At 39.7% G+C, this 26,564-nt stretch overlaps 1 protein-coding gene across 1 annotated transcript in view; it reads right to left on the reverse strand.

The window, feature by feature from the left end:
* susd6 (sushi domain containing 6) overlaps window positions 1-25,697 on the reverse strand; it is a 31,886-nt gene extending 6,189 nt beyond the window's left edge. Inside the window, exons 1-2 of the mRNA XM_085132689.1 lie at window positions 25,428-25,697; window positions 18,838-19,023 (exon numbers count right to left, since the gene is read on the reverse strand). Coding sequence (XP_084988815.1) covers window positions 18,838-18,982 — 145 coding nt within the window. The 5' untranslated portion in view covers window positions 18,983-19,023; window positions 25,428-25,697. The remainder of the gene's footprint in view (window positions 1-18,837; window positions 19,024-25,427) is intronic.
* Between the last annotated feature and the right edge of the window lie 867 nt (window positions 25,698-26,564).

Raw genomic sequence — 26,564 nt, forward strand, 5'->3', positions numbered from 1 at the left:
GTGCTCCATATATCACACATACATACTGCAGTGACACGGCAACTGCTCTTTGCGTCTTGAGTGACTGTTTAATCACAGTGTTAGAGTGAATTTGTGCTGCACTCCCACTGCCATGTTAATACATGCAGGCAACAAGAGCTGTTACTGGCGAGAGCAGAGCCTGTAAATCCAGCCGATCTGACATCAACATTGCAACACCTGTGTAAATTGAGACAGCAGGAGACTGACTTTGCTTTCGGTATTACTGAAAAAAGATATGTGGATCATACACATACATTTTTATTACCGCCCATGTGACCCATTTGGGAGGAGATCGGGTATTTTTCCAATAAACACTTAAACCCCTTTGGGCAATAATGTATAAATTAATTTTGTCATAATAAGTGAAGGATTTGTTTTGTCTTTTAATCCGTACATCATATTTGTCTGATTTATTGATTTGAATTATACACTGTGTTGTGGCTTTTCTTACTAACAAGTAAAATTAAACACTCAACACAAAAACATTAATAATGCCATCAGCGCTAATGACCATATGGCTCATTATTTAATCCCTGGTCTGAGTACTTATAAAATCATATTAGCCAAGGTCTAATGCAGTGCTTTATCACTTGCTTGACATAAACAAACACACCAACACCACAAACAGGCACTTTGTCTTGCCTCTTGTGTGTGTGAGTGGTGTGTGTGTGTGTGTGTGTGTGTATGTGTGTGTGCGTGCGCGCGCGCGTGTGTGTATGTGTGTGTGTGTATAGAGATTGAAAGAGAGACTATTTCCACAGCAGTGCCTCGAACATCCTCTAATCTCCGTAGAGAAATGCCGCTCTAAGCTGGCAGCACAAGATTAAATGCAAACACTCTAAATGTGCGAGTGCCTACTCATACACAACAAACATGCGCGCGCACGCACACACACACACACACACACAAAGTCAACACCCAGAAACAAGGCACACCCTGAGCTCGTGGGTGTGTGTGTTTGGGTGTTTTGAGCAGAACAAAACATGCAGTTACCATAACATTATTGTAGGTATATTCTAAAATTATAAATACAGTTTTAGATATAAAATTGAAGATAATGAGGTCGACATTAAACCCTCTTTACTTTCAAATCATCTAATTTTATCAGCAGAAGCTAGAAATTATTTTTCATTATGGCTTAATCTCAAGATAACATTGTTATTATCTTGAATAACTAACTATTTAGAACATAGCACCCTGAAAAATGCTGATTAAAGTTTCCCAAAAGGACAGATGATATCACCAGATTAGCAGCTGCACCCTGTCAAGTGTCCAAAACCAAAGTCAAAGATGATGTAAGACAAAGAAACACACAAATGTTTCACATTTGGTTTTACTGAAACATCTCATTTGGTTTTAATATAATTGCTCCTACATTCATTTTCTTGATTGCTTATTTTTTTTTAATCAAATACTAATTATGCTCTAGTTAGCTTCTATAGTACACAGATTTAATACAGAACATACATCTCAAAATGTAATTAGATGATACATCCTGAATCTCAAGTTCAAGACACAAACATGTTGGCTTTGATAGGCAGGATCTGTAAAGAGATATTTAAAGAGCTGCCTTAATGTACTGAAAGAGATTACCAGTAATAATCAGACCTTAACAATGAGCTGGAGTTTCCTTACAAGAAATGCCAAGCTTTGTGTGTTAAAGTAGTATCAAGTGTTCACACACAGTCACGCTTTCTTCTACACATACAAACACTGTCTGCACTTATTTCAGGATGCCATTTGACACCATGACTCGGTCCCTGAACTGCTTGTGGGTGATTAAAGGACCTCTGAGTAAAGGATGGTAGTAACGGAGGTGGTAAGGTGATGAATTAATGACCCTGGGCTGAAAGGCAGCAGGGAACAAAAAAAAAGGCCTGAGGGGGCATTTTGGGGCAACAGCCTTTAGCCACTGTTTTGATCTTTTGTGGTGCACTGCAAGGTAGTCAATAGCAGTGCAGAAGACAGATCAGTGATAATTGCATTCATCCTTTTGTTCTTTTGAATGTTTTCTTATCTGCAGGAATGCTTCAGATACAAATGCATGAGCATATTAATGTAAGTTGAGTTAATGCTATTCTTAGACAAAGACAGATTAACAAAAAAGATGCAAAATGCCAATACCTTAAACCTATTACAACAAAGGCTTCCTCTGTTCTCTCTCTTTATTCTATAGTAATGAGTTCAGACTGCATACTGTATTTAAATGTGCTGCTTGATAAAAAAAAATAATGAGCTGAAAAACACAGAAGAGACCAGAGAATCTGGCTTTATCTCAAATCATGTATAATACTTGTGAGTGCAGAATGAGAGGCTCGCTCTTCTTGTAACTTTAAGCACATACACTTTTGTTTATGTTGTTGGTAAGTCAACAAGGCTCCTGCATGATTATGGTGTTAGCTGACAGGGCAGTAAGAAACTGTTCCAATGACAGGCTTACATTGTTCAGGTCACACAGTTTACTGAAGTCAGGCCAGTCTGAATGAACCCCATAGGCAATGAAATGCATGGCAATGTGGGAACTTCTGCTCCATTAAGAAGCCCAGCAAACTAAGTGCTTTCAGTCAAGGCAGGAAAAACCTGAACTGCATATGAGCTCTGTGAGAGTTCCATTATTGGAGTTTTCATTTGCATCTGCTACACCAAGACTAGCATTCACAAAGAAAATCAGTGACAAGCCTTTGCTTGTCACGACAGAAACAGCCCAGAATATTTTTACAAACTGCAGAACACAGTGTGGTTCCCTGTACTATTGTAAGGATGATTTAAACAGCATCAGATACTTCTATTATCTACCCAGATTGAACAACACAAGTAAAAATTTGTGGAAAAGACTGTAAATGTATCTTTTTTTTCAATATGTCAGCTTTGGTCTCAGGAAGGTTCTCGTATAAAGCTTAAAGACAAAACTATTAAAACGGTGCTATGAAACTACTTAGCAGTTCAAGTGATAATAAAAGTAATTCTGTGTTGCATTATAGTGCTAACATGGACTCAGGTATGGGTAAAATACACACACACACACACACACACACTTTTTCCCTTACTGGATTCTTTGGGAATAGAGAAACTCAAATGGATGACAGCTTAAAAAGTGAAAATGATGAAAAAGATCTGGAAAATAAAGAAACGTCAAAAGGAAGTGGAGCAGTGAAGAAATTTGACTTAAACCCATACCCTCATGGGACTGTACTTGTCAAAACTAGTTTGAGCCTACCTGAGGGTCAAATATATAATTATATTCAACTGCAAAAAGAGCACAGATAGGGAAAAGAAGTACTTCTGAAAATTACCAAATATAGAGGTGACGTTTAGAAGTGGTAAAGCAAATAACGAGAAGCAGTAAAATCAAAAGATACTGACAGGAATATGCACTCATCATTAGATAAACAGAACGGGAGGAGAAGAGAGAAGGAAGAGCGCAGAAATACGTCATTACCATGGAACATGATGGCTCTGAGCAATCACAATCCACAATGGGACATGTTGCGGCAGGTAAGTGTCAACTAACAGTCATAAGTGTGAGGGAGAGGCTCTGCACTACAGCAATGGGGAGATGAGTCTTCAGTTCATACCACACCGTGGATCGGACAAGCAAAAATGGATAGAGGCTGTTAGAGGAAAGAATAAACACTCGTTTGGTGCCCAGAGATGGTGCAGTGGTAAAGATAATGTATAACCTTGCTGTTTCCCCCTTTTCCATCAGCCTCTCAGCCTAAATTGAATACTAGCTTTGAAAGCACACACTAGGAAAAATGATTAAAGCACTAAGCAATGCCAGAGTGGATTTCAGCACACCACGTTTTGTGCTTATGAAGAAGGGAATGAGTCACAGTTAAACACAAGCTGTTCTCTCGCTGGTCTGATGTTAAGAGTTTGCTCAAGAGAGCAGGTTTTTGAGAAATGTTGAAAAACAACAATGACTAAAGGAGAGTCACAAGTGCCTTGTGAAAGCCAGTGGAAGGAACAAGTGTAAAAAGCACACTTACAGAATTTCAAAAAAAATAATACATTTGTACATTTGTACAAATACATTTGTGTTTAAGGATGTGGCCAACAGATTATCCCCTACTTGCCTTCATTATCCACTGAAGACCCCAGCAGTATTATGCTCCAACATTTACCATATTGAGTTAAATAAAACAGACATGTGAAAAGGTTAAAATATTAGAAGAAATCTAAGAACGCAGTTGTAAGCTGACGAAAGAGCTTAGTTGCTAAAAGGTTGGGGAAACATTTGGGAGGACTGGGCCCACACAGGGCACCCATGAGGCTGATTGCTAATCCCAACATTCAGCGCCTTAAAGCTATGCTCTAGGAGACTAAGACCACGGGGGGGCGTTAATATCGCCTGCCTTGCTCTAAAGTGTCGGACTGGCTGTGAATATCTCCCTTTTCCCATCTGTTACTGATGGTAGTCAGTCTGCTAAGAGCTGGAGGGGGTGGGGAATGGATTGAGGAAAACAGAAGTGAGAAAAAGGGTTTGAGCCCTCTTTGCCCCAGCAAATTAAATTTCTAATTATCCTCCATTACAAGCTGGGTGTGCTCTAAAACAAATCAGATACTGATGACTTCTGTAGCCAACTGTCTGGTTGTTCTATGCAACAATGGGCCATAAAAGAGGGTGTGTTTTCCAGTGTGCATGTTTAAGTGTGTCAGGGAGCGAGGGAATTTGTGTGCATGGATATATGCTATGGGGAGGGGGGGCGTGCATTGGATTAAGCTCAAAACCGAGGGGATGATGATGCTCTCTTTGGCTGTGTAAATATGTTTTTATTCATTTTTCGGCCTCCCTCCAAGTCCTCTGTTGTTGTTGTTGTTTTTGACGACGTTGCTTTCATTTTTGGGATGGGTGTTTTTTGTTTTTCGCCACGTTCCCCTGTCTCTCCTGCTAATCCGTGGGATTTTTAGCCAAGCTGTTGTTATTAGAGTACAGTACAGTACACCAGAGCCCGTGTTGAGGGTAGCATTGGAAAGAATTAGTGTTCTCGCCAACTCATTTCTACCATTGGTAAAATCTGGTATGATTCATCTTAAATATCCAAAAGGAATAAAAATTTGACAGTGTGGTCATTGTGAAAGGTCTAACAAAAGTAAAAATATTACTAAAATGATTACTGGCAGAAAACTGGTCAGTAAAAGCTTTGACTTTACCAAATTTGGTATTTGTAAAAGATTTTTCCTGGTTTATAATGGAGCTCATAAACATGACTGGTCTGCACATAATTACATCAATTAGTCTAGGGTGCCTTACGCAACAGAAGTCTGTGTATTTTCCTGGCATTTTTGGCCATTTGCTAATCAAATGTATTCCATGCTTTAGTAAATTAAACTCCACTTAAAAAGGTCAAAAAATTTTCAGCGTCTTGGTTATTTTCATCTGGTAGGAGGATAATATGTCTTTAATGGTTTCCACGTGTTGGGAAAAACCCTAGTATTGTAAAGTCCTGACAGTGAAAGCATTTCATAATTTGGTCATGTAGGCACAAAACTAGAAGTTATTAGATGAGTCATTGCTCCTGCATAATGTGACACAACATCCTATGTGTAATATTTATTCTTTCACACACACTCAAGCAAAGCAGAGAGACATCTCACACAGTATACAGTGACACAACGAGTACGCCGACCTAGGTGGGTGATATGTAACATCCGATGCTTGTTATGTGAGCGACAGAAAATAGCAGTGTCCTGTTGTACTAAAAACCCTGATACACTGAAACACACAGTCCTACTCAAATCATACTCCACTTAGAATATGTAAAGGCTGGGCTTAAAGAGAAAGAAAGAGCACAAAAAATGAAAAAGAAAAAAAAAATTGGAAATGAAACTTGAAACAAAAGAAAAAAATATTTTAAAAAAACCCATTGAACTTCTATTACTGTAGCATTGGAATAAATTTCAAACACAGCTGAAATCTAAAAGCATGAAACACATTTTTTAAGATGCTGCTGATCAATGTCTTGAGCTTTAACTGGAAGATGGAAGAACTTAAGAAAGGAGGGAGGTGGAGGATGAAGAAAAGGGAGGTGATGTTGCCTTTATACAATAGCCTGAGTACTCACAAATACAAGTAGTCTACTCACTATGTAAGCAGAGGTTGCAGGTATATCACAAGGTGTCTTGCACATACATTTTATCCCTGTGGTGAGAGCTGTCCAAGCTAACATTTGTCTAGAACTAGATCAGAGTTTTCCTCGCCTCAAAGGCTTTGATTGTGTTTATAGTAACGAGCGTTGCTATTGTTAACTCGAGAAAACTGTGGGTTGCAGCGCTGCCTATTTGTTTCCCTCTGAAGAGACTCCAGCTCCACTATAATTGACAACAGCATCATCTTCACTACTTCTGTTATCAACCTTATTGTCGATAAAAACTAAAGCTACTTTGGCTGAATCTCATAACACACGCGCACGTCTATTTTTAGCTGGTGGCCAATCCTAAGTTGGATAAGGGGTTGGATGTGTAAATATCAATCAGAATCTGAATTTTTACTCCCTATGTATAAACACAGCTTCCCCCGACCCCCATCCCCTGATCCAGCATCAGTCAGGCTATACTTGTTTTTCTCCAAGGCCAACCACTATTGGTTATCTACACTGCTGCCAAAGCCAACGTTGTCATTTGTAGGGTAAACAGGAAACTTGCCAGAAAACATGAGTCAAACAGCTGCCAGCCTCCAAAGGAGCATTTTGCAGAAAACTTAGCCATCCAGTCGCCACTTATCTTCCTGCAGCTGCACCCCAGAGCAACTAACCCACGCTGCATCGCCTCTAAGCAGGTAGAGGCATCCTCCCCCTCCACACCCATTACCCCCCTGCTGTTGCAATGCATTTAGCAAGCCACGTGTGCTGCCAATACATCCCATTGTTCCTGCTCATTGAGGGATGGGGCACAGTGACAGATTTAAGCAGCGTGCCTCTGAATAGGGCAACAGACAATTTTGCATCTAAAGGGTTAAATATGCATGAGAGGCCAAGGCGAATACGGGTAAGGGCAAGGGGGAGTACCCCTATTGTGTGACCTCAACATACAGACACACACTCACTCTCAGCCTCCATGTAACAGATGGGAGTATGTTAGAGGAGGCGAACAGTGAGCTCCCCCTTTGCTCTGCTGTTACCCTCATTGCTGAGGACAGCTGGGAGGCAGACATTCCTTCTTCTCAGCTTTCAGAGGAAAACAAAAGAGTGTGTGGGACCCCTCCTACATACACGTGCATGTGTTCAGGCACACACACACACACACACACACACACACACCCTAACCAAAGCAGTGTCAGTGCAACTGTGGGTTGATCATATTTCAACAGTGTGAGCTTAACAGCCTGAAGAGGTATGAATGCTGAGCGTGGAACATTTGTTGAAGGTGAAAGTCAGGGTGAAATCACCAACCCTGCTCACCAGAGCTGGCATGCTGGTGTTTTAATAGTAGCAGAGCCACTGCTGAGAGCAGTGTACGAGATATAATAGCAAACAAATGTTATATAAACTCGTGCTCAATCTGCAGCTGGCTGCTCTTTTCTGGCCAACTCATCCTTTCAGTCCTGCGTGAACTGTTTCATTAACAGGTTCACTGCAAAAGCACAGGACACAAGTTTATTACAGGCAACACAATGGCTAGAGCTAGAGATGTCCAACATATGGCCAAAGGGTTCAGTGTATTCCACTGAACAGCTTTGTAATCTGAGACATACTGACAAAACTGCACTTATTTTTATTAAGCGATTTCAGGGTGTTTTGTGAATGAATGGCTCATTAAATCTCAGTGGTTTCACAAGTAACTTATACATCTTTTCAATGAAAGGAAGGGATTTTTTAATGTACTCATTTTACTTGTCTGGCTCCTCTGAGATCAAATTGCACCGTGTTGACCCATGAACTAAAATGAGTTTGACACCTCTGGGCTAGAGGGAAAGCACGAATAAATGGAGTAGTCGTATTGCAGAGCACTGGAAGACTTAGCAAGAACAATAAATGTTTACTTGTGTTATGTCAACATTGGGTAATACAGGATTATGGTATCCTATACCTGTCAAAAAGAGAAAGGCAGGGAATACAGAAACAATGTTACCCACACTCAGACAATGCAGTCACTGTTGCAGCCTCGCTTTTACCACCAACGTCATGAAGTCCAACTGGACGAAGACAGAGCAACTGCTTGAGCAAGTCACCGAGAGGGTGGACAAATGGCATCAAGCATGAGTGTGTGTAACCTCTTAACACTTGCAGCCTGCTCTGCTGATAGAAGTGGTATGCTGTTTGTTGTCCATGTGTGCCTCACATTTTTTGTAACAGTTGGCCCATATACTTAACATACTTAGCTGACAATACAGTGTTTCATATTTCCTCAGCATAAAACCTTAAACTGTTACCAAACACTCTTAATAACAAGCTAAGAATGTCAAAGGATGTCTGTGGCAAATCTAAGAAGAAACACTGCAAGTCTGTTTACTCTGCTATAACGATCAGTTAATTTTCCCATAAGGTTTCCCTGGGAACAATCCAGACACTTTCCGATAGACTATTTACTGTAAAGCCTGATCCATTTATACCCTTTGTTTGTTCTGTGTATAGCAAAGGCAACCTTATCTCCTAATCAGAGATACAACTGTTACAAAGAAACAGCAGCCAGCACTTTAAATTCACATATTAGCAAGCAATGAATTGTGTTCAGTATGTCAGAGGCTAAATATTTCAGAAACTGCATACACATCAGGGGCAATATAAACTTGATAATGACATCTCCACTTACTGTCAGCCCTACTGAATAGAGTAATAAAGCAAAGATGTTCCTGCCTGTATTCAACACAGACAAAAATGATTCACGACCAAAAAATTCCAGGCTCGTATGAAACAGCGATAAATACAAAATGATTCCAGTCTAGTCTTTATTTTTAAATTGATTTCTTTGGCCAAACATCCCTGATGGAAAACACTGAATATAAAATGATGTATTTCTAAGAATATAGAAACATAATAGCTTGAAAAAAGGGTAAAAACAAAACAACAGAGTTTCAAGCAAGAAACACAGGTTGATTTTATTACTGGTAAGTGGTCCAGAAAGAGAAGGAGAGATAACTATTGTATCATCATAAGGCAATTACAAAGTACAGTTTATACTGCTGGGTAGACCTAAAACATAGTCATTTATGGACATGAATGGCTATGTTATAAAACTCAAAGCCTGAATGGCCCTGTGGCCAGGAGGGCAACTTTACCCACACTACGTTTTAGCTCTCTGAATGAGAGCACAAAGAGGAAGCACAAAACAATGAACAACAAATAAGTCATTTACTTACACAAACAATAGAATAATTGTTCTTATTTAGGAGTTAGCCAAGCCTCCAGTCATTAAGAGTGTCACAAGTTTCTAGTTATTTTAAAATGTGCCAAATACATTATCAAAACTAAAGTGTGGGACTCCAGCGCAGCGACATGAACAACTAGTAGCAATAACTTCAGCCTACAAATGAAAACCCCAGCTGTTCAATTTAAACATATTTAGCAAATTCATTGCATGAAAACGAGGAGCCAAACAACACATAATTTCTAAATCTAGGTGTGTTGGCTCACACTTTGTCAGACAAAATAAGCAATTTAAAAGACATTTCTTGACTCTGATAGATGGAAGACACCTATACAAATAGCTAATCCAAAATGCTGCAGCAAGAGTACTGACAGGGACTAGAAAGAGAGAGCATATTTCTCCTGTTTTGGCTTCCCTTCATTGGCTTCCTGTTAAATCCAGAATTGAATTCAAAATCCTGCTCCTCACATACAAGGTCTTAAATAATCAGGCCCCATCTTATCTTAATGACCTTGTAGTACCATATCACCCTATTAGAGCACTTCGCTCTCGCTCTGCAGGCCTACTTGTTGTTCCTAGAGTATTTAAAAGTAGAATGGGAGGGAGAGCCTTCAGTTTTCAGGCCCCTCTTCTGTGGAACCAGCTTCCAGTTTGGATTCGGGAGACAGACACTATCTCTACTTTTAAGATTAGGCTTAAAACTTTCCTTTTTGCTAAAGCATATAGTTAGGGCTGGACCAGGTGACCCTGAATCCTCCCTTAGTTATGCTGCAATAGATGTAGGCTGCCGGGGGATTCCCATGATGCATTGAGTTTTTCCTTTCCAGTCACCTTTCTCACTCACTATGTGTTAACAGACCTCTCTGTATTGAATCGTATCTGTTATTAATCTCTGTCTCTCTTCCACAGCATGTCTTTTATCCTGTCTTCCTTCTCTCACCCCAACCGGTCGCAGCAGATGGCCGCCCCTCCCTGAGCCTGGTTCTGCCTGAGTGAGGTTTCTTCCTGTTAAAAGGGAGTTTTTCCTTCCCACTGTCGCCAAAGTGCTTGCTCATAGGGGGTCATATGATTGTTGGGCTTTTCTCTGTATCTATGAAGCGCCTTGAGGTGACATTTGTTGTGATTTGGCGCTATATAAATAAAATTGAATTGAATTGAATTGAATATGCAAATACAAAAATATGATATTCAGGATATACACAAGCCGGCTTCCCGTAAATGCTAACACAATTATCCAAATGGATTCCAGGGTAGCATATACTAACACTTCCACCATTTGGCTGCTGTTTGTCACAGAGAGCTGTTTACAAATTACGTAATAAGCACAGAGGGCATTAGAGTGGACCTAAGCCAACTGGCCACGAAATATCTCAACACTCCAACTAATGGGCTGTTTAAAGTTTGAGCGATGAGACAAGACAAAAGAAAAGAAAAAAAAACACACGAAATAATGAGAAATAGACAGGAAATGCTGATTGTTAATTGGGACATTCTCCTGAGACCACAGCCAAGTTTCGTACAATGTATTCACTGCAAAGTCAGTAGCCGTGTCAAGAGGGTGAGACTAAGGGGATGTGCTTTATGTGAGAACCCATTTCAGGCCTGCAAAACAGTAACCACAAATAATACTGAAGCGTTTTCAATACTGAAAGCATGTGCAAAATCAAGCAATGGTATTTCTCTGATTTCTCTGTGCAGGAACATCAGATAAGAGTCTCTTTAACCAACTGCATTTCATTTTCTCTTTAACCAACTGCATTTCAGTTGGTTAAAGAGAAACAGCTGTACAGCACCTCCACCCATAACAACAAGCGGCACGCATGCAGCAGGATAGCACATGTACAGCCCAGCCCTTCCCCTTGGCTCAATAACAGCAAATCTGTCAGACGAATTTTATCTTGCTTTCCATTTTTTCTGCATGAGAGTGACTGTGTTTGAGCAGCCAACATGCACTTTGGAGAAGTTATTTAGTTATTAAACCAGTTGATTTTTTAAAATGAAAGCTGGAGATTAAGGAAGAGTTGCAGTAAAGCTGAATTAACAGTTAGGGTAACAGTTAGGGTTTGTGTGGGAGGCAGTGCATTATTCTCCCATTTTCACTGCCTTGCCACAGCTCCACATGTTGAGGCTTGAACATACACTGCACATATCTACAATGTACTTCACTTTTGCAGTTTTGGCTGAAACATGATAGGTACCATTAAAAGAGCTACTGCTGAGGTAAAAGGACAAAAAACCATTTCTGTATAGCCAAGTATCTTTCTATGTTTTGGAGTTGTAGTCGCTGTTCTGCTTCATGTTAAAAGCTTTCAAATGGCGATGCGTTGGAAGACCTCATTGACACGCAACAACAGGAAGTGCAGCTTTATTTGCCAACAGTGTCAGAGATCAACTGAGCTACAAAGCAAGATAACAATGTTTTTCCAATTATATTATGGGGACTGGTCAAATCAGCAGAAAGCTGATCATTGGCCCCTATCACTAAAACCAAATTCCTGAACTTTTCTCGACGTTAACTCAGTGTCAGATTGTGCACACTGTAAAGTCATTGCATATATTGAAGGCAAGCTAGAGTTTCTGTTCCTCCATTAAGCTAGGATCGTGATGAGATAAAGGTCATTATCAAACATGTAGTGCAAGGCTCCATGCAGATGTGTAAAGACTCCACCTCAGTGTACCGTTTTGTACTGTCTGCTGCTGTCCAAGTCAACAACAGAACAGTTAAGTTGTCTTAGTCCAGTGAAAGCTAACCTGGTCAGCTTCGTTCCCTAAACCATGTAGAGTATTTGTAGTAGTGATAACACTTTTGCAGCAATGCTTGATCCTACAAACATTTTCATGAGATTAAGTGTGAGTTCCATTTTACCCTTCCATACTGCTACACAGAAAACCATTCACGATGCACGATGCACCCACGTCATGTGCGCTCATGACGATTGCTCACAGTTTGAAACAGCTTGGATGTCTCAACCATTGGCAGATTCAGCATATGTGTGTGGGATGCTCGGAGCCGTATGTGTAAGCTGATGAACTTGTTTGAACAGGATGTTGCTGTTGACTAACGGTGTGATACAAAAAAAAGGAGGAAAAAAACCCCAGCCCACATCATTTCAGTGGGCCTGAAAAACACACATCAAAGTTAAGGCGAGACAGGAGGGAAAAAAGACAAGGCAGAAAAAAAGGAGACTGAACTTCGATTAAAAAAAAAAAAAAAAGAGTCAACGACAGAAAGAGATTAACATAAAGGTTTGACAGCATGACAATGCAAAACAAACAAAAAAAACATGAAACAGAAAACAGAAATTCACAAAGGTAGGCAAAAACATTGGGAATTAATGCACGTTAAGAAAGATTGAGTGAATAAATGACAAAAAGAAAAAAGCAGAAGCAAAAGCAACACAAGACAGGAGACTGGGGGATATATTTAGCAGCTCATTAGTCAGAGATGTCCTCTACTCAGCAGGCTGGTCCCTCAGATGAGGCCCTTTGGAAATCATTATGACTGCCTGCTGCTTCAGACAACCACACACATCTCACTGGAAAACAATTTACAAACCGCCTCTCCTCTACACAGCCTTAATGTTGCTTCAAAATGATTCTCAATTTTTGAAAAGAGGCCCAAAACCAAAGCTTTAAACAACAAAGTGGCATGTTTTAATCATGATAACTGCATAGATTTTAACACAACACACACTACATCAGCCTGAGGTGTAACCAGTAAGAATGAGGTTACGTTATAAAAGCAGCTTTGTGTACATTTTGTACATTACTGGTGGTGTGCTTGTACCACTACTTCCTTGTTTGACATTCATTAACCTTTATAACCTTTTTACATCTGTCAATGGCAAAGGGCTAGTCAAACATCCTAAGGACAGCACAATATACATGTTAACCAAAAACTGCACCAAAATCAGTGGGAAGAAAATTTAAAATACAGATAAACACTAAAGAAAAAAATGTAAATCACACATTGTGACAAGCTTAGTGGCAAAAAGCTGGGAGGCAGCACTGTGTAGCTAACAATAATCCTGGCCATCTGGGATGTGTACCAGTAATGGAACCGTCTGGTCAACACTTTAAAGTGAATGAGATAGTCTTGCATCGCCTGTCCACACTGCAGCATCTGTTTTCATTAAGTATTTCTTTGTCTGGTGAGGCATTTAAAGTTTCCCCTTAGGGCTTGATTGGTTGGTAGAGCTGTTAAATGGCACAAGATGAGAGCAGAGATTGATGGCTCAAGTGATAAACACACAGGTAATGAAAGAGAAAGGCTGCTGCATTCGACCAGACTGCTGCTAATGGGTTCCAGTCTCACCTGGCTAATGGCTGGCTTTACACATAGAGGAAGAGAGAGAGAGAAGAAGAGAGACATCATATAAAAAAAGGCTCTAGTGTGTTCAACACACAGTCACATACACACAGACTTGAGTTAGCAGTCCTAATTGCTGAGTGGTGATCTAGCGGAGGTGCAGCTTGCTGTGATTTGGGCTATAGAGGGCTAAAAGCCTTCTTTGTTCTCACATTTCAGTAAGTAGCCAGTGTGTTGGATTACTCCTGCCTGCCTGCAACCGCCTTGCTAACAGGACTTTAGGGGGCCTTTCTGAAGAGTTAATTGCATAGGAACAATTGTTCCCCCTCCCTTGGGCTGCACTGTTTGTAAACCCAGCCTATCTAGCAAACTCTCTGAGATGGTTGGAAACCAATAGTGTGGAAGGAGACTCACACACTGTGGTCTTTTTGTTACACACACACACACACACACACACACACACACACACACACACACACACACACACACACACACACAACATTTTGTTGCTACATAAAGCAACAAGTTTCAAAGACTTAAGCTGTTTGAAGATGCAAGAAGTAGGGCATGGCCCATTCAGATATTTTCCTCTGTGGTCAGAGCAATGACGCTATGTTAGCCACTAGAGTCTACTCCATTATTATAGAGAGAGGAGAGTTGTCAAGTCTTGTTCTTTAAGACTTAAAACTGAGCCTTCAAGAAAAAAAGTTCCTTGGGTTGGACTGATGTATGACATGCCAAGAAAAATGGATTTATGAGCACAATAGCTCTTGATGAGGCAGAGAAAAATGTATTTACTCCATGAATGCACAACAATCGACTGTTAAAAACAAACACAAATTACAAAGGAAATTAGAAATGCAGCCCTCTGGACCCTGTCCTGCTCTCATTCCCTCTTCACTCCACCACTTTCTTTATCCTATACTTTTTTTCCCCAGAGCCCTGGAGAGCCGTTTCCTTTTCTCACACATGAACATACATTAACGTCACCACCACACAGAGCACACAGCGGTCTTGCTCCTGGTCCTTGCTAGTGCTTTCATGTACAGCTTTAACTCAACTTCAGAGGATAATTTTTTTTATTTTTTTTGGGGGGGGGGGGGCAATATTTATCTATTTAACTGGGAAAGTTATAGCCTTTCTGGCTCCTGATACACAACACATTTAGAGCAGAAAACATGCAGTATTCAGTTATGTGAATAGACCCTCTGAGCTTCCATCTTTGCTCTTTCACTTCTGACTCACTGTCTGGGCCCACTTCCTCTGAAACAAACCACAAAGGCTTACTGTTAGGAATTGACACCATATTAGGAACTGAGCTCTGTGGAGCTAGCATAGTGGGATGTCAGATAGACTCAGAAAAGACATGAAACAAGCAGCGTTTGCACTGTGCCCTGAAAATCCTCCAGACTGATGCTATTTATCCTTTGCATACACAAAACCCAAGGTGCTGCTTCGTAGCCATGTTTGTTTACTGGCACCCTGCTTCAATGAATAGGATGTTTTGTTTAGTATGTTGCTACTTTGGGAAGAATGTCGAGAATCATAAACGCAAATGTAATCATGTGAAGCAATCACAAACACAAATCCCAGAGAGCCATTTACATTAACCCAGAAGATAACCTCCTGGTAATCTTGTTTACAATGAACAGCTGAACGACAGATATAAAAGACATGACAAAAGACAAGACATAGCCAGTTTTAAAAATACCTAGACTCTGAAGGCTTTGCAACTACTTTCTAACAGGCTGTATTAGCAGTTACAAGAAATTGTTCTCCTGACCTTTTCCAGAAAGAACATGAGGCCGAAAATACAGGCGCTTAAAGCTTTTCCCGGACGTGTTAAAGGAACCAAAGACAGGCAAAGCACATTCAAATGGTTAATGTCTATTATTTTCTCTTTCCATCAGCTAAAGGTCAAATTTCCTAAAAGAGTTATATCCACAAAACCTACACAGACTTGAAGTAGAAATCTGATGCTGCTCTCTGCTGTAGTGTAAACTTCTATTTAAATGGACTATAGTATATTTTCTAGTATCCATTTCTATTCATCTTCAACACTGCTGTTTGCTGGAGTCTGGAATAGGCCTGTTGGCTGTGATGAAATTTTATATTCATGAAATTTCCACAGCAATCTCCATCCCTGGAACACGTCAAGGGATTACCTGTGTGAATTATGTATGTCGAGCAGGAGAGCAAAAGGAAACGGCCAGTAGCTAATGATGACGTTAACGCTTTAACATGAGTGTTTTGCTTTTATGGTAATTTGTCTAATTATAGATTTAACATCATACTTCTGCTGTAAATGCTGCAACTCATGTCTTGCTCTAATGGCACTTATGTTTACAGCCAACCCTCCGTATTACCAATATTTCCAATGACTTTTCTTGGCTGAATTCTCTTTCTCTTTTTTTAATCCTGACATAGTTTACCAGAGTCTCATCAATAAATATCAGGTTCATCTTGCTTTGTGCGATCTGGGCTCAATTAAGAAGAATGAAATGAGCTTCAAGTTCTGTTTACTAAGGAGCTAAGCCTCTAAATGTTTCATTGCTCATTACAAGTTCCTTGTGATTGTGATCAAATATTTAAATTTATAATACGGTGCTTGAATTGAAAATATACCCCAGAAACCTCAAAGGAAATCTGAAATATTGTACTGAAACCCCCCCCCCCCCCCCAAAAAAAAAAAAACTTGTGCATAAGCCAATCTTCATCTGGACTTAATTAATGCCAAAGAGGAAAATATTAAGTGTTATAGGACACTTGAACGTTTGAACTGTGAGTCAGCTTAAACACTGCCTTATGTACTGTGAGGGAGTGGTCAGAAGTGTAAAAAAAAAAAAAAAAAAAAAAAACCTAACAGAGCTGCAACAGTTAAAAATAACCTTTGGATTTTTATCAGTTAACACGCAGCAGTGTTTGAAATGTTCCATTACATTTCTGAACAGCTAGTTGCAGCATGACAAACAATTTTTTGCATAAAAGTGGAAGTTTTAAAAAAAAGAAAGAAAAAAAGTATATACAAAATCACTATAAGACTTCAACACTTAGTTTGATTTATGCAGATTCCTTCAAGCAACTTGCTAAAAAGACAGCAAGACTAGAATGCTACAGAGCTTAAAAGTCTAGTGCTGAAGCAATGGTGTGCAACATTTGTTTTCCAAAAGCAAATGAAGGGCCATGGAATGGACAGACGACACACATATTTCAGAATTATGGTAAAACTCCATGAAATGTAGTGCACACAGCAGACTATTTTACAGTAGGCTGTTTGTTGGCCTACAAAAGCATGTCTTTCTTTACAAAACAAAACAAAAAAACAAAAAACATGTTGACTGTTTTGTACAATTTACATAATACTACTAGTCCTCTTCATCCCATGTGAGACATACGGGTGCACAATTGATTATATTTATGTTTGAGCTGACTGATATTGTCATGCAAAGATTACTTACATAAAACAATCCTCTGAAATGCTGTATAAACAACTAAATGAGCCTACATCCTTCCAACTGTCTAATATGCATCACTGCAGAGGTCAAACACAGACTCAAATCAGACTGTTTTACACTCATCAAAAAGTAATATTTGTCTCCTAATTCAAACATTTATATGCTTGCAGTAAGAGGATAGAAGACTTAGGTTAATATTTACCATATATTTAAAAAAGGGATTGTTTTGTACACATATACCAATATTGAATCATTTGACATGGCCATGGCAAGCATTAGTGGCACACCCTTTGTTGGAACCAAGTTAAACAGCAGTGCAGACTCATTACAGTCATTCACGTTGAGATTCATTAACACAGTGTTGTCTTTTAATTCCTTTCTAAGCATTGTTTTGCTTTCTTTCCTGTATGTCGGAGGGATCAAGACACTTCATATTATGCTCAAATATATATTGGGAGTATAGAGAACTAGCTGTGACTTCCCAGAAGCTGACTGACAGTCTTAAAGACGCAAGTTCCTTTTTCTGTGTCAAAAAGAATGAAGTGGCTCGAATATCTGTGTTCAGCCCTACAGGAGGCAAAACAGCAAACAGAAATACTTGATTACAGACACACACACGTGTGCACACACACAATCTTCTACAGCACCCTGAGCACATGGGCTAGGGATTTGAGGACACACTTTTGTTGGTATTGGTAGACAGTCTATGCGTGCGAGTGTGCTGGACGCAGAACGTGAGTGTGATACCAGCCCCCCTGGGCTCAACATGAGTCATGTGTGTTACATAAGGCATACCGAGAGATAATACAGTTGCCATTAGCAATCCCCTCCTCCCTTGCTCAACAGCACATCTCCCTCGTTTTATACTCCTACTGTTGCTGTTTCTGACTCTCATAAACACACTATTTATTTAAGGAATTAAAGAAGAAAATCAATTAACGCTCATAAGCATCTGAGAGCCTTAAACCACTCCTTACACAGACACACACACACAGACACACACACTCACACAGTATGCTTGCACTCTGTGGCAAGGACATCTGGCACATTTCACAAGCTGGCTATGTGTGGAAAGTGCATGTGAGTGTGGTTGTGTTTTGTGTGTATGTAGGGGGGAGGGGACTGGAAGATTGGAAGAGAAAAGAAAGCTGGCACAAGTGGAGGGGTTCAGCAAGTCCACAGCATCGACATTACACTTCTTTAGAAGAAACAAAGGACATCAGCTTTATAGTTCCTGTATTATGTTACTGTTTACCACGTGCAGGACCAAATTTCCCTCCATTAGACAACAATGAATTTAGTTTAAAAACCTGACACTTCCCAAATAATGTAGGACCTCAGGGTAAAACGCCAAACCTGATCTGAGGGTTGTTGTGGAGCAATAACAAAAGTTGTCTAGCCGTGCCAAAAGCTCTCGGAGGGTTCTAAATGTCATGGTTGATTAAAACCTTATGACAGAAATGTGACCGCATCTCTCTGTTTCACTCGATAGAGGATAAAAACTGTTGTGACTCATTAGGACAGTGAATGGATTCACAGAGCGTGTGGGACTGAGCTCTTAGCTGCCGCTCTGAACCTGACCAACCCAGGGGTAAAGGAAGACGATTTAATCTAACTGACCTGTGGGAGGAGGGGAAAATAACCTCAATCAATTCACAAGAGACAGGCAAAGATAACAGTTTATTTGATGTGTATCGTGTGAGAGAAAAGGCAGAGAATTCAAAAAGCCATGAGCATGTGACTTACCTGATGCGTGACCATGAGGGAGCAGGATGAAGAGGAGGATAAGCACGGAGGCAGCCAGCCTGTGAGCTGGAGAGGAGGAGGAGGTAGAGGATGAAGAAGAGGAGGACAGGGCTCTCGTCTGAAACGCTACCATTCCATCGCACATCTTTTCCTCCGACAACCAGGGAGAGTCCTCTATGGCTTAACCTGTGCAGGCCACACAGACAGGAAGGGACAGAGAGGTATGAGGAGGGGGGAGGAAGAGCGCGGATTACTATCAACATTCAGCGAGGATTACGTAACCACAAGCAACACAGAGAGACAGGAGGGAATTAAGAGATAGCCACAGTACACAGGCTGGAAGACAGAGTCACAAAGTGAAGCCCTGACCTGCATCTTATTAAACAGCAGCTGAATTCCTAATATTAATAACTGCATGAACGTCCATTTTCTCCTCATTTGTTTGATCTATTATTAGGATCCTCCAGCATTAGCCAGTGTTCCTCTTATCTCCACTCAATCCCTAATCTTGGCTCTGCCACAGCATCTAACCAAATAAACCAGACGTTAAAGTCCGTTGTAGATGATGTAACGAGATCACTGCTGCTGGTGAGTTAGCAACACTGGCGGCTGGGTGGGGTGGCGACAGAGGCTAAAAATGTGTGTGAGAGAGAAAATTTGGGCGTGATTACAACTGCAACTTTTGCAAACACCCAGATAACTGGAAAAAATGAGTTTGTCTAAGAAAACCATCATCATGAAAGAAGTTTCATTTCCAGAAGATCATGAATCACACTCTACTGTGCTGTTACAGCAGTCAGCATCAGCAAAAATTCAGACATTTGTAAGGATATTATTTATATTTCATAATATTATTTATACATCTAAATAAAAAGTGTTCTTAAAGATTTTTTCATGCTATATGTGCACCTCAACTGTGATTCTATTCCATACTGTTGGTTGTTTACTACAATGGAGTGTGATGGAAAATGTATGCAAAGATAATGGCAATAGGTGATGCATTCAGAAATGATTCCCATATTTTGTTTATCATATACTGTAAATTGGCAATGATATCAGTCTGTTCAGATTCCTTTTCCCTATACTACTTGGAGACGGGAAATAGTACTTGCGGATTATTTTTCTTGTATAAAAAAGTTTAATCAAAATCAGTGCTGTAAATACTTTTTTTTTTAAAGATAAGATGCAAATGCAAAAATCAGACACCTAGTTCTCTGGGCAGACAGCAAACAAAAGCATGAAGGACATCAAGAGTTACTGTGAGACATCTTTAAACAGTAATATGCAAATAGAGAGCAACAACCTCATCCTCTCTCCACCAATATCTCTCCATGATACCAACTTAAATAACTTCCTAAAAGCATTTGTTGGTTGACTGAGGTGATACGATGCGACACACCATTACGTAAATGAGATGCAGGTGCACATAGAGCTGTTTATGTTGCATCAGAGGGATTAGGATGAAGTAGAAGTGGCTCTGTTCTGTGGGAAACTAGATGGCCTGCAGGCAGAATATTCTCAAGAGGAGGCAGAGGCCCATTACGTTTCCACAAGGCTGTGAAGCTAATGCCTACAGTAATGGCATGGCTGCACTTAGAGAGCCGCAAATTTAATTGCTGATCTGCTGGATGGCCACTGGCACTGACACAGCAGATGATCTGGACTGTGTAGAGGAAAGTAACTGTAAGCACATATACACTATATACTGGAATCTTATTAAGTTTTTCAGGTACAGGATGCAGATATGACAGTTTAATTAAAATATAGCTGCTTCCTCATTGCTTCACTAAGAAGTCAATGAGAGTCATGTGTTTTTTAGTGTGCTTTCTGCATCAAGGTGATTAGATAGGTTCTAATTAACTTCAACATTGTATTTCTAATCACCTGTGTTTTAGCATTTGAGTGCCCTGGACAGGGCTATATTCCAAATTTCCAACACAAACGAGGGAAAGCAGCCCACCCACTGCCTGCCATCTTTCTGATGCCCCTAAGAGTGGGATGAAGAGTCATACCTGATTGTGGCGCAAGCCAGTGGGAAACAGTGACGTAAGTCAATTTTGGCAGGACAGTCTGGGCACTGCATTGAGCCAAAGGGCAGCTAGTCAAAACCACATGCAATGGATCTGTGCCAGCCATTTGATCCATAGATGCTTTCTCATTTGTCCATGCTGGCTGCTATTGTCGGGTTATATAGAGGCCCTTCATTATCTTTTTGACAGATGAATGTCAATTTTAGAAGTATCAAGGACAAACTGCACAAAGGAAAGACAAAAAAACTGCAATTGTTGAGGCTTAAATAACTGCTTAGGGCTGCATTTAAAATGCAGGACTGACCTCCTGAAAAAGCTGAGGGCATAGTATTGACCAGCCAGAACGTCTACAAAGTGAAAACTAAAGCAGAATTAGCTTAATTGCTTTCACACAAGAGAGTCTGAAAAAGGATTTAGTCATTAAGTCTGTTCTAGGGTATCCTAAAAAGCACAGCTTCCAATTAGCTATAACAAGACATTTTCACAACATGAAAGGAATTTTTGCACATCTTCTAATGCACTGACTTTATGTTCACATATTTAATTGATTAATAACAGAGCAGGCAGGTTGACAGCTAAAAGCACAGGAATATTTTAAGTCTGGATGTCAACCTGCCTTGCAAATGTGTGGGTTTCCTGTCAAATGCAGCAAAAGATGTTAAGCTTGAAACATCACATTAAAGAATGTGCTTCTATTTTCAACCTCAAGTTTCCTGAAACACCTTTTTTTTTAATCAACCTGCACACAAAAACACTTCCTGAAGCTGCACAGTACTAACAAAGCAATTGAGACCGAAACTAAAGTACAGCGTCTTTAAAGATAGCAAATATTAGAAATCAAACCAATATAAATGGTTGACTTCTAAAGGAATTATTAGAGTAAAACTACTTAACATTATACTATTATACTAAATATCACTATCAAATATATACCAACAAAAAGGCAACTAAAAGGAAAAAACTGTGTGAGTTTCAGAAAACATACCAACCCCCCATGAAAATGAGATACAGTAAACAATACTGTAACAGCATTCTGAGGCAGGAGGACATGAAGTGGCAAGAACAGCCAACCAACAAAACTGGTACGGGCAGTTCTAGCTTGCCATTAAGTTAATAGACAAGGAAGTCTATTGACCAGAATTTTCAATCTGCACCACAAAGTCTGATTAAGAAGACTAAGGATGCAACGATCCAATATTGTAATCAGATATTGACTTGTAAAGCTGGATTGCATATCAGTGACAACTTCCCAGTCTCTGCACCAATCTATTCAAATCTTTTAACTGTTGTTCTATGTTTATGTCGCCATGCGACAGCAGCAGAGTTGAAAAGAGCTAACAGCAAAAGAGCGTGCGATTTGGATGTATTTCATGCCTGCTAAACTGACAGCTTTTCTTTATACGTTTGCAGACGTTTTTCATTACGTGCAAACTGTGGTCAAGTGAAAAGCTCAGACAACGAAAGGTTTTTTGTCTTCTCTCCCTTTTAGTTTTGCTCTCATTATCTGTGCTGGGAGAGACATTATATAAAGTAGAAACTAGAAGGATGTTGTTTCGGTAAGCTTTTATTACACTTACAGTAACACACTGAACTAGATTAATATTTCACTTCAGCTATCTCTTGTCAGTTCCGCATTGTGTGTGTATGAAGAGGCAAAAAAAAAGATTTTAAAAAAAAACTAAATAAACTACAAACTACCATGACTTTCTCTTTAATTGAGTGGAAATGAGATCTTGGCAAATAAGATATATAAAATTGTAACTTCAGTTGTGTTTGGTCTGTTCTTTTATGCATTAATTTACTAAAAAAAAAAAAAAAAACAATTAGGTAAGTTTATATTCTTCAACAAATTCATCCATCAAGTTTTATTTTACAACATTAGAAAATAAAGCTAAGTACTCTGTCTTAGCAGATACCCAAAACCAAGGAATGGCTATCAAATGGAAAAAACTGGATCATGACATCCCTCAAGTTTAAAACTGCACTTCATGAGTCATTTGGACATTTCTTGGTCGTTTATCTCATTCCACGTGTTACATCTGTAGGCCATACTTAGGTCTAGCACATTAAAGAAGTTGAGGTTTTAAAAACATAAACACATTTTTAGAGTGTGTAGTGTTGAACTTGGGGGGAAAAAACTATGTAACTCTCCACTTGAGACACCAATGAGCCAACCAGGCAGTCAGCAGACTGCTACTGCAGTTTTTCAGCTGCCCGAGGCTCCTGGAATGCAAAGGGAGCCAAGAAGAGAGCAGCAGCACAGGCATGTGTCCGGGAACAGAGAGGACTCAGTGCGCCAAAGAAACAGCCCAGAGGAGATTTCCATCCGATAGCCCTCCGTGCTACTGCTGCTGCTGGTAGAGCCTACGTGGGCCTATAAAGGGAGCCCAGAAACGGGGCTCTGCATGGCAGAAGAGAAAGGACCCTTTGTTATTAAGTACGATAGTGTTAAACCCCACAGTGCCTCAGCATCCCTCTGTACTGCCGCAAGGAAAGAGAGAGAGAGACAGAGAAAGATGAAGGAGAGAAAGAAGAAGAAACAAGGAAAAAGGGGGAAATATGATAGTGGTGAAAGATGAGGAAAGGATTTAAGGCAAAAGCAGTACTCTCATTTATACTCACAATGTGTTTTCTCTAGGTATGTTGTCAAAACAGAAGACGCCCCCAAACTCAGGGCCCGGAGTTATAAAAATTTCACTGCAGTTACATAATGTCCTTTAAACTAAGAACCATTAAAGCTTCACATTGTATATCCATTATTCTGCGGATGCTAGGGCTTGTACAATGCATGAAAACAAAACTAGTCAGTCTAAACAATGGGGGAAATAAATAAATAAATTAAGAACATGAGTGAGTTCAGCAAAGAAAAACAGCCTTTCATCTCACGCCTTAATTCTGTTGAAAAAACCTATCCAACAAAAATAAGCTCTAGGAATTAGACGCGAACATTTGGGTATCGCTGAACAACAACTAGCAGGTGTGACAGCATTATGAAATATTGGGAAATTTTGGGGCAATAAGCCCATCATATTACTTAATGTATTGAAGTCTTTTCACATAAAACATGAGCTGACAGCAGATGGAAGCTGTAAGCTGGATTTCTAAAGAGCAAACCGAGCGAGGGATGGGCATAAACAACTTACTGTTGAACCCTGACCTGCTCAATAAAGTAGCCAGTAGGCAGGAAAGTGCTATTCACAGCATGTTGTACACATGTTAGAGTAAATCATTTAACTAGCGTGATAAAAATGTTTTGCACATAACTGAAACATATTAATAAAAAACAAAATCTTTTGAAAAAGACAAAATCTTTGGTGCATGTTTAAAAAGTCTGGGATGTCTACATGAAATGCTGTATTTATATATAAAAAAAATAGAAAGGTAAAAATGATTAAAATGATCTACAAAATATGATAACTGGACTGAAAATCTGAGCTTAAATAAAGGGCTACTGTAAACGGTATATGTTACGAAACGACCAAAACAATAAGAAGGTGGCGCACAGAGATCGGATCAAAACATTTCTCAGCCTTGTATTATCAAGAGACCACAATAGGAAATTGAACCTGAATACTTCCCAGACTCTGATCTTCGTTATAAACACAACAGTTCACATCTGAACTTCCCTGCTCTCCGCTTTGGGTCAAGTGTCACATCTTACCCTTTCCCTAGTAACAGGAAACGACTCAAAAAAAAGTTTTACTGGAACAAAAGCGTGGGGTGGGAAACTGCACTGCTGGGAATGAGAGACCCCCCAGCGCAAACACACACACACACACACAGACAAATAATAGCTCAAAGATGCATCTCTGCAACTGTATCAAATGTGGTCAGCTGGCTCTTTTTAGCAGTCCTACGGCAGTCACACGCTTCAACACGTGTAACTGTACAGTGAGGTATTTAAACAAAGAGTGTGGTGGGCTGCCAATGCCACGGGAACAAAAAAAAAGCTGAATAAAAGCAGAAAACAACATGATTCAAACAAGCAATACACCTGGATGTACCCGGTTCTTCACCGACTCAGCCTCTTATGTATGCACCATAAACAACACAATACAAGCAGACTTCTTGCTTCCTCGTTCCTTTTTTTGTTCACATGACCAGCTGTAACGTTGTTACAGTGGGTAACTGTAGACGGGACTCACCAGCTACCACAGACAATTTGCTCTTTGTTTCACTGTATCTGACAAGTCAAGGTGAGATATTTCCACAGATTCAAACTTATATCCAAGAGACCGTCAGAGAAAAAAAATATGACATTTAGCCAAACAGTAACTACGTTTATCATACGCTAGCTTAGTTTAATAATCGACCTCGTTTGTTAAACAAAAAATAAAAGGAAAAAAAAATCTAACTAATTACTTACACTAACGAGTTAGTAAGCGTGACCCTAAGACTGGTTACGCTTTTTCCTTGTTATTATTATAATTATTATGTAATGACCAAATACCGACGGGCAGAGAGAGACAGAAATAAAGACAGAGACAGAAGAGAGAGAAGAGCAAGAGCTCTCGTGTGGCCTGTGTGTGCTTAGCTGGCGAAAATACGTTCAAGACTCACCAACGTAAAGGTTACCAGCGGCGGCGAGCCCTCCTCTCTTACGTTCACATTCGAGGCATTAAGGACTGTATAAATGGAGACGCTCGGACCTGAGTATAGAAATATAAAAATACGACGTCCTCGGCGTCAAGTTCCGTCCGTGCCGTTCCGCTCGTCCCCTGTCCTCGACTCAGCCAGCTCTTTATTTTAGGTGAGCGGAAACACTCGCTGTGAGAACTCTACGGGGCTGACTCGCTCTCGCGCGGTGTCCATGGCTACCTCTGTAAAAAAGGGCGGATCCATGGGTTGTCAAGTCACTGGGCTGGATTTCAAAATAAAAGCGCCGAGTTTTGGTGAGGGGAAACAAAAGAATCAATAAAAAAAGAATCAAACAAAAGGACAATAAAAATGCAAATGCTTAACTGTATGCTACAGTTCCATGTAGTTTTTATAAAGTCGTGTGAGTCGTATGATCGATATAGTATGCTCGCCAACAAATTTGGGTTAATAAATATCTGATATCCCGAGATATCAGCTTCAAGAGATAAAAAGCCAAATATTATCAGAGAATTAGTAATAATCGAAAATAATATTCACCTGCTTATCAGTTATGCTTTATGAGATGACAGTAAAATACTATAAAAATGACTGTAAAGATGTTTCATTTTGTTAACATTCTACAATATATCTAGTATATAATATCTAATTTTATAACATACTATTTGTCAATTAACATTTTAACGTTATGACAAAAGAATGGAATAATGTGATGTTCCTGTATTTCCACAGAATCTAAAATGCTAAGAATAGAAAAGAATAGTCCAGAGGGGTAGTGGACATGTTAATAGATTCTTTATTTGTGTGCACCTTGCATTTTGCCATACTCATGTTTGAATTATTATAGTTTTTTTCATGCATAGGTGTTTTTTCATTTATTTGTTCATGTAATTTAAAGGTTTGCTCTTTCTGATGATCTCTTTAACAGAATGCTAGTGCCTGTCTGTCTCCCCTTTACTGGGGTTAATATACTCTATATACATCAACCATGCTTTAAAAACAAATACATTCTGGACATTACCATTATATCACAGGTAAAGTGTGAGATTATGTAAATGTATTAGTATTTGAATTATCTCCCAGGGTTTATATCTAATGAAT

Source organism: Neolamprologus multifasciatus, chromosome 15, assembly GCF_963576455.1.
Source record: "Neolamprologus multifasciatus chromosome 15, fNeoMul1.2, whole genome shotgun sequence".
NCBI classification, from domain to species: Eukaryota; Metazoa; Chordata; class Actinopteri; order Cichliformes; family Cichlidae; genus Neolamprologus; species Neolamprologus multifasciatus.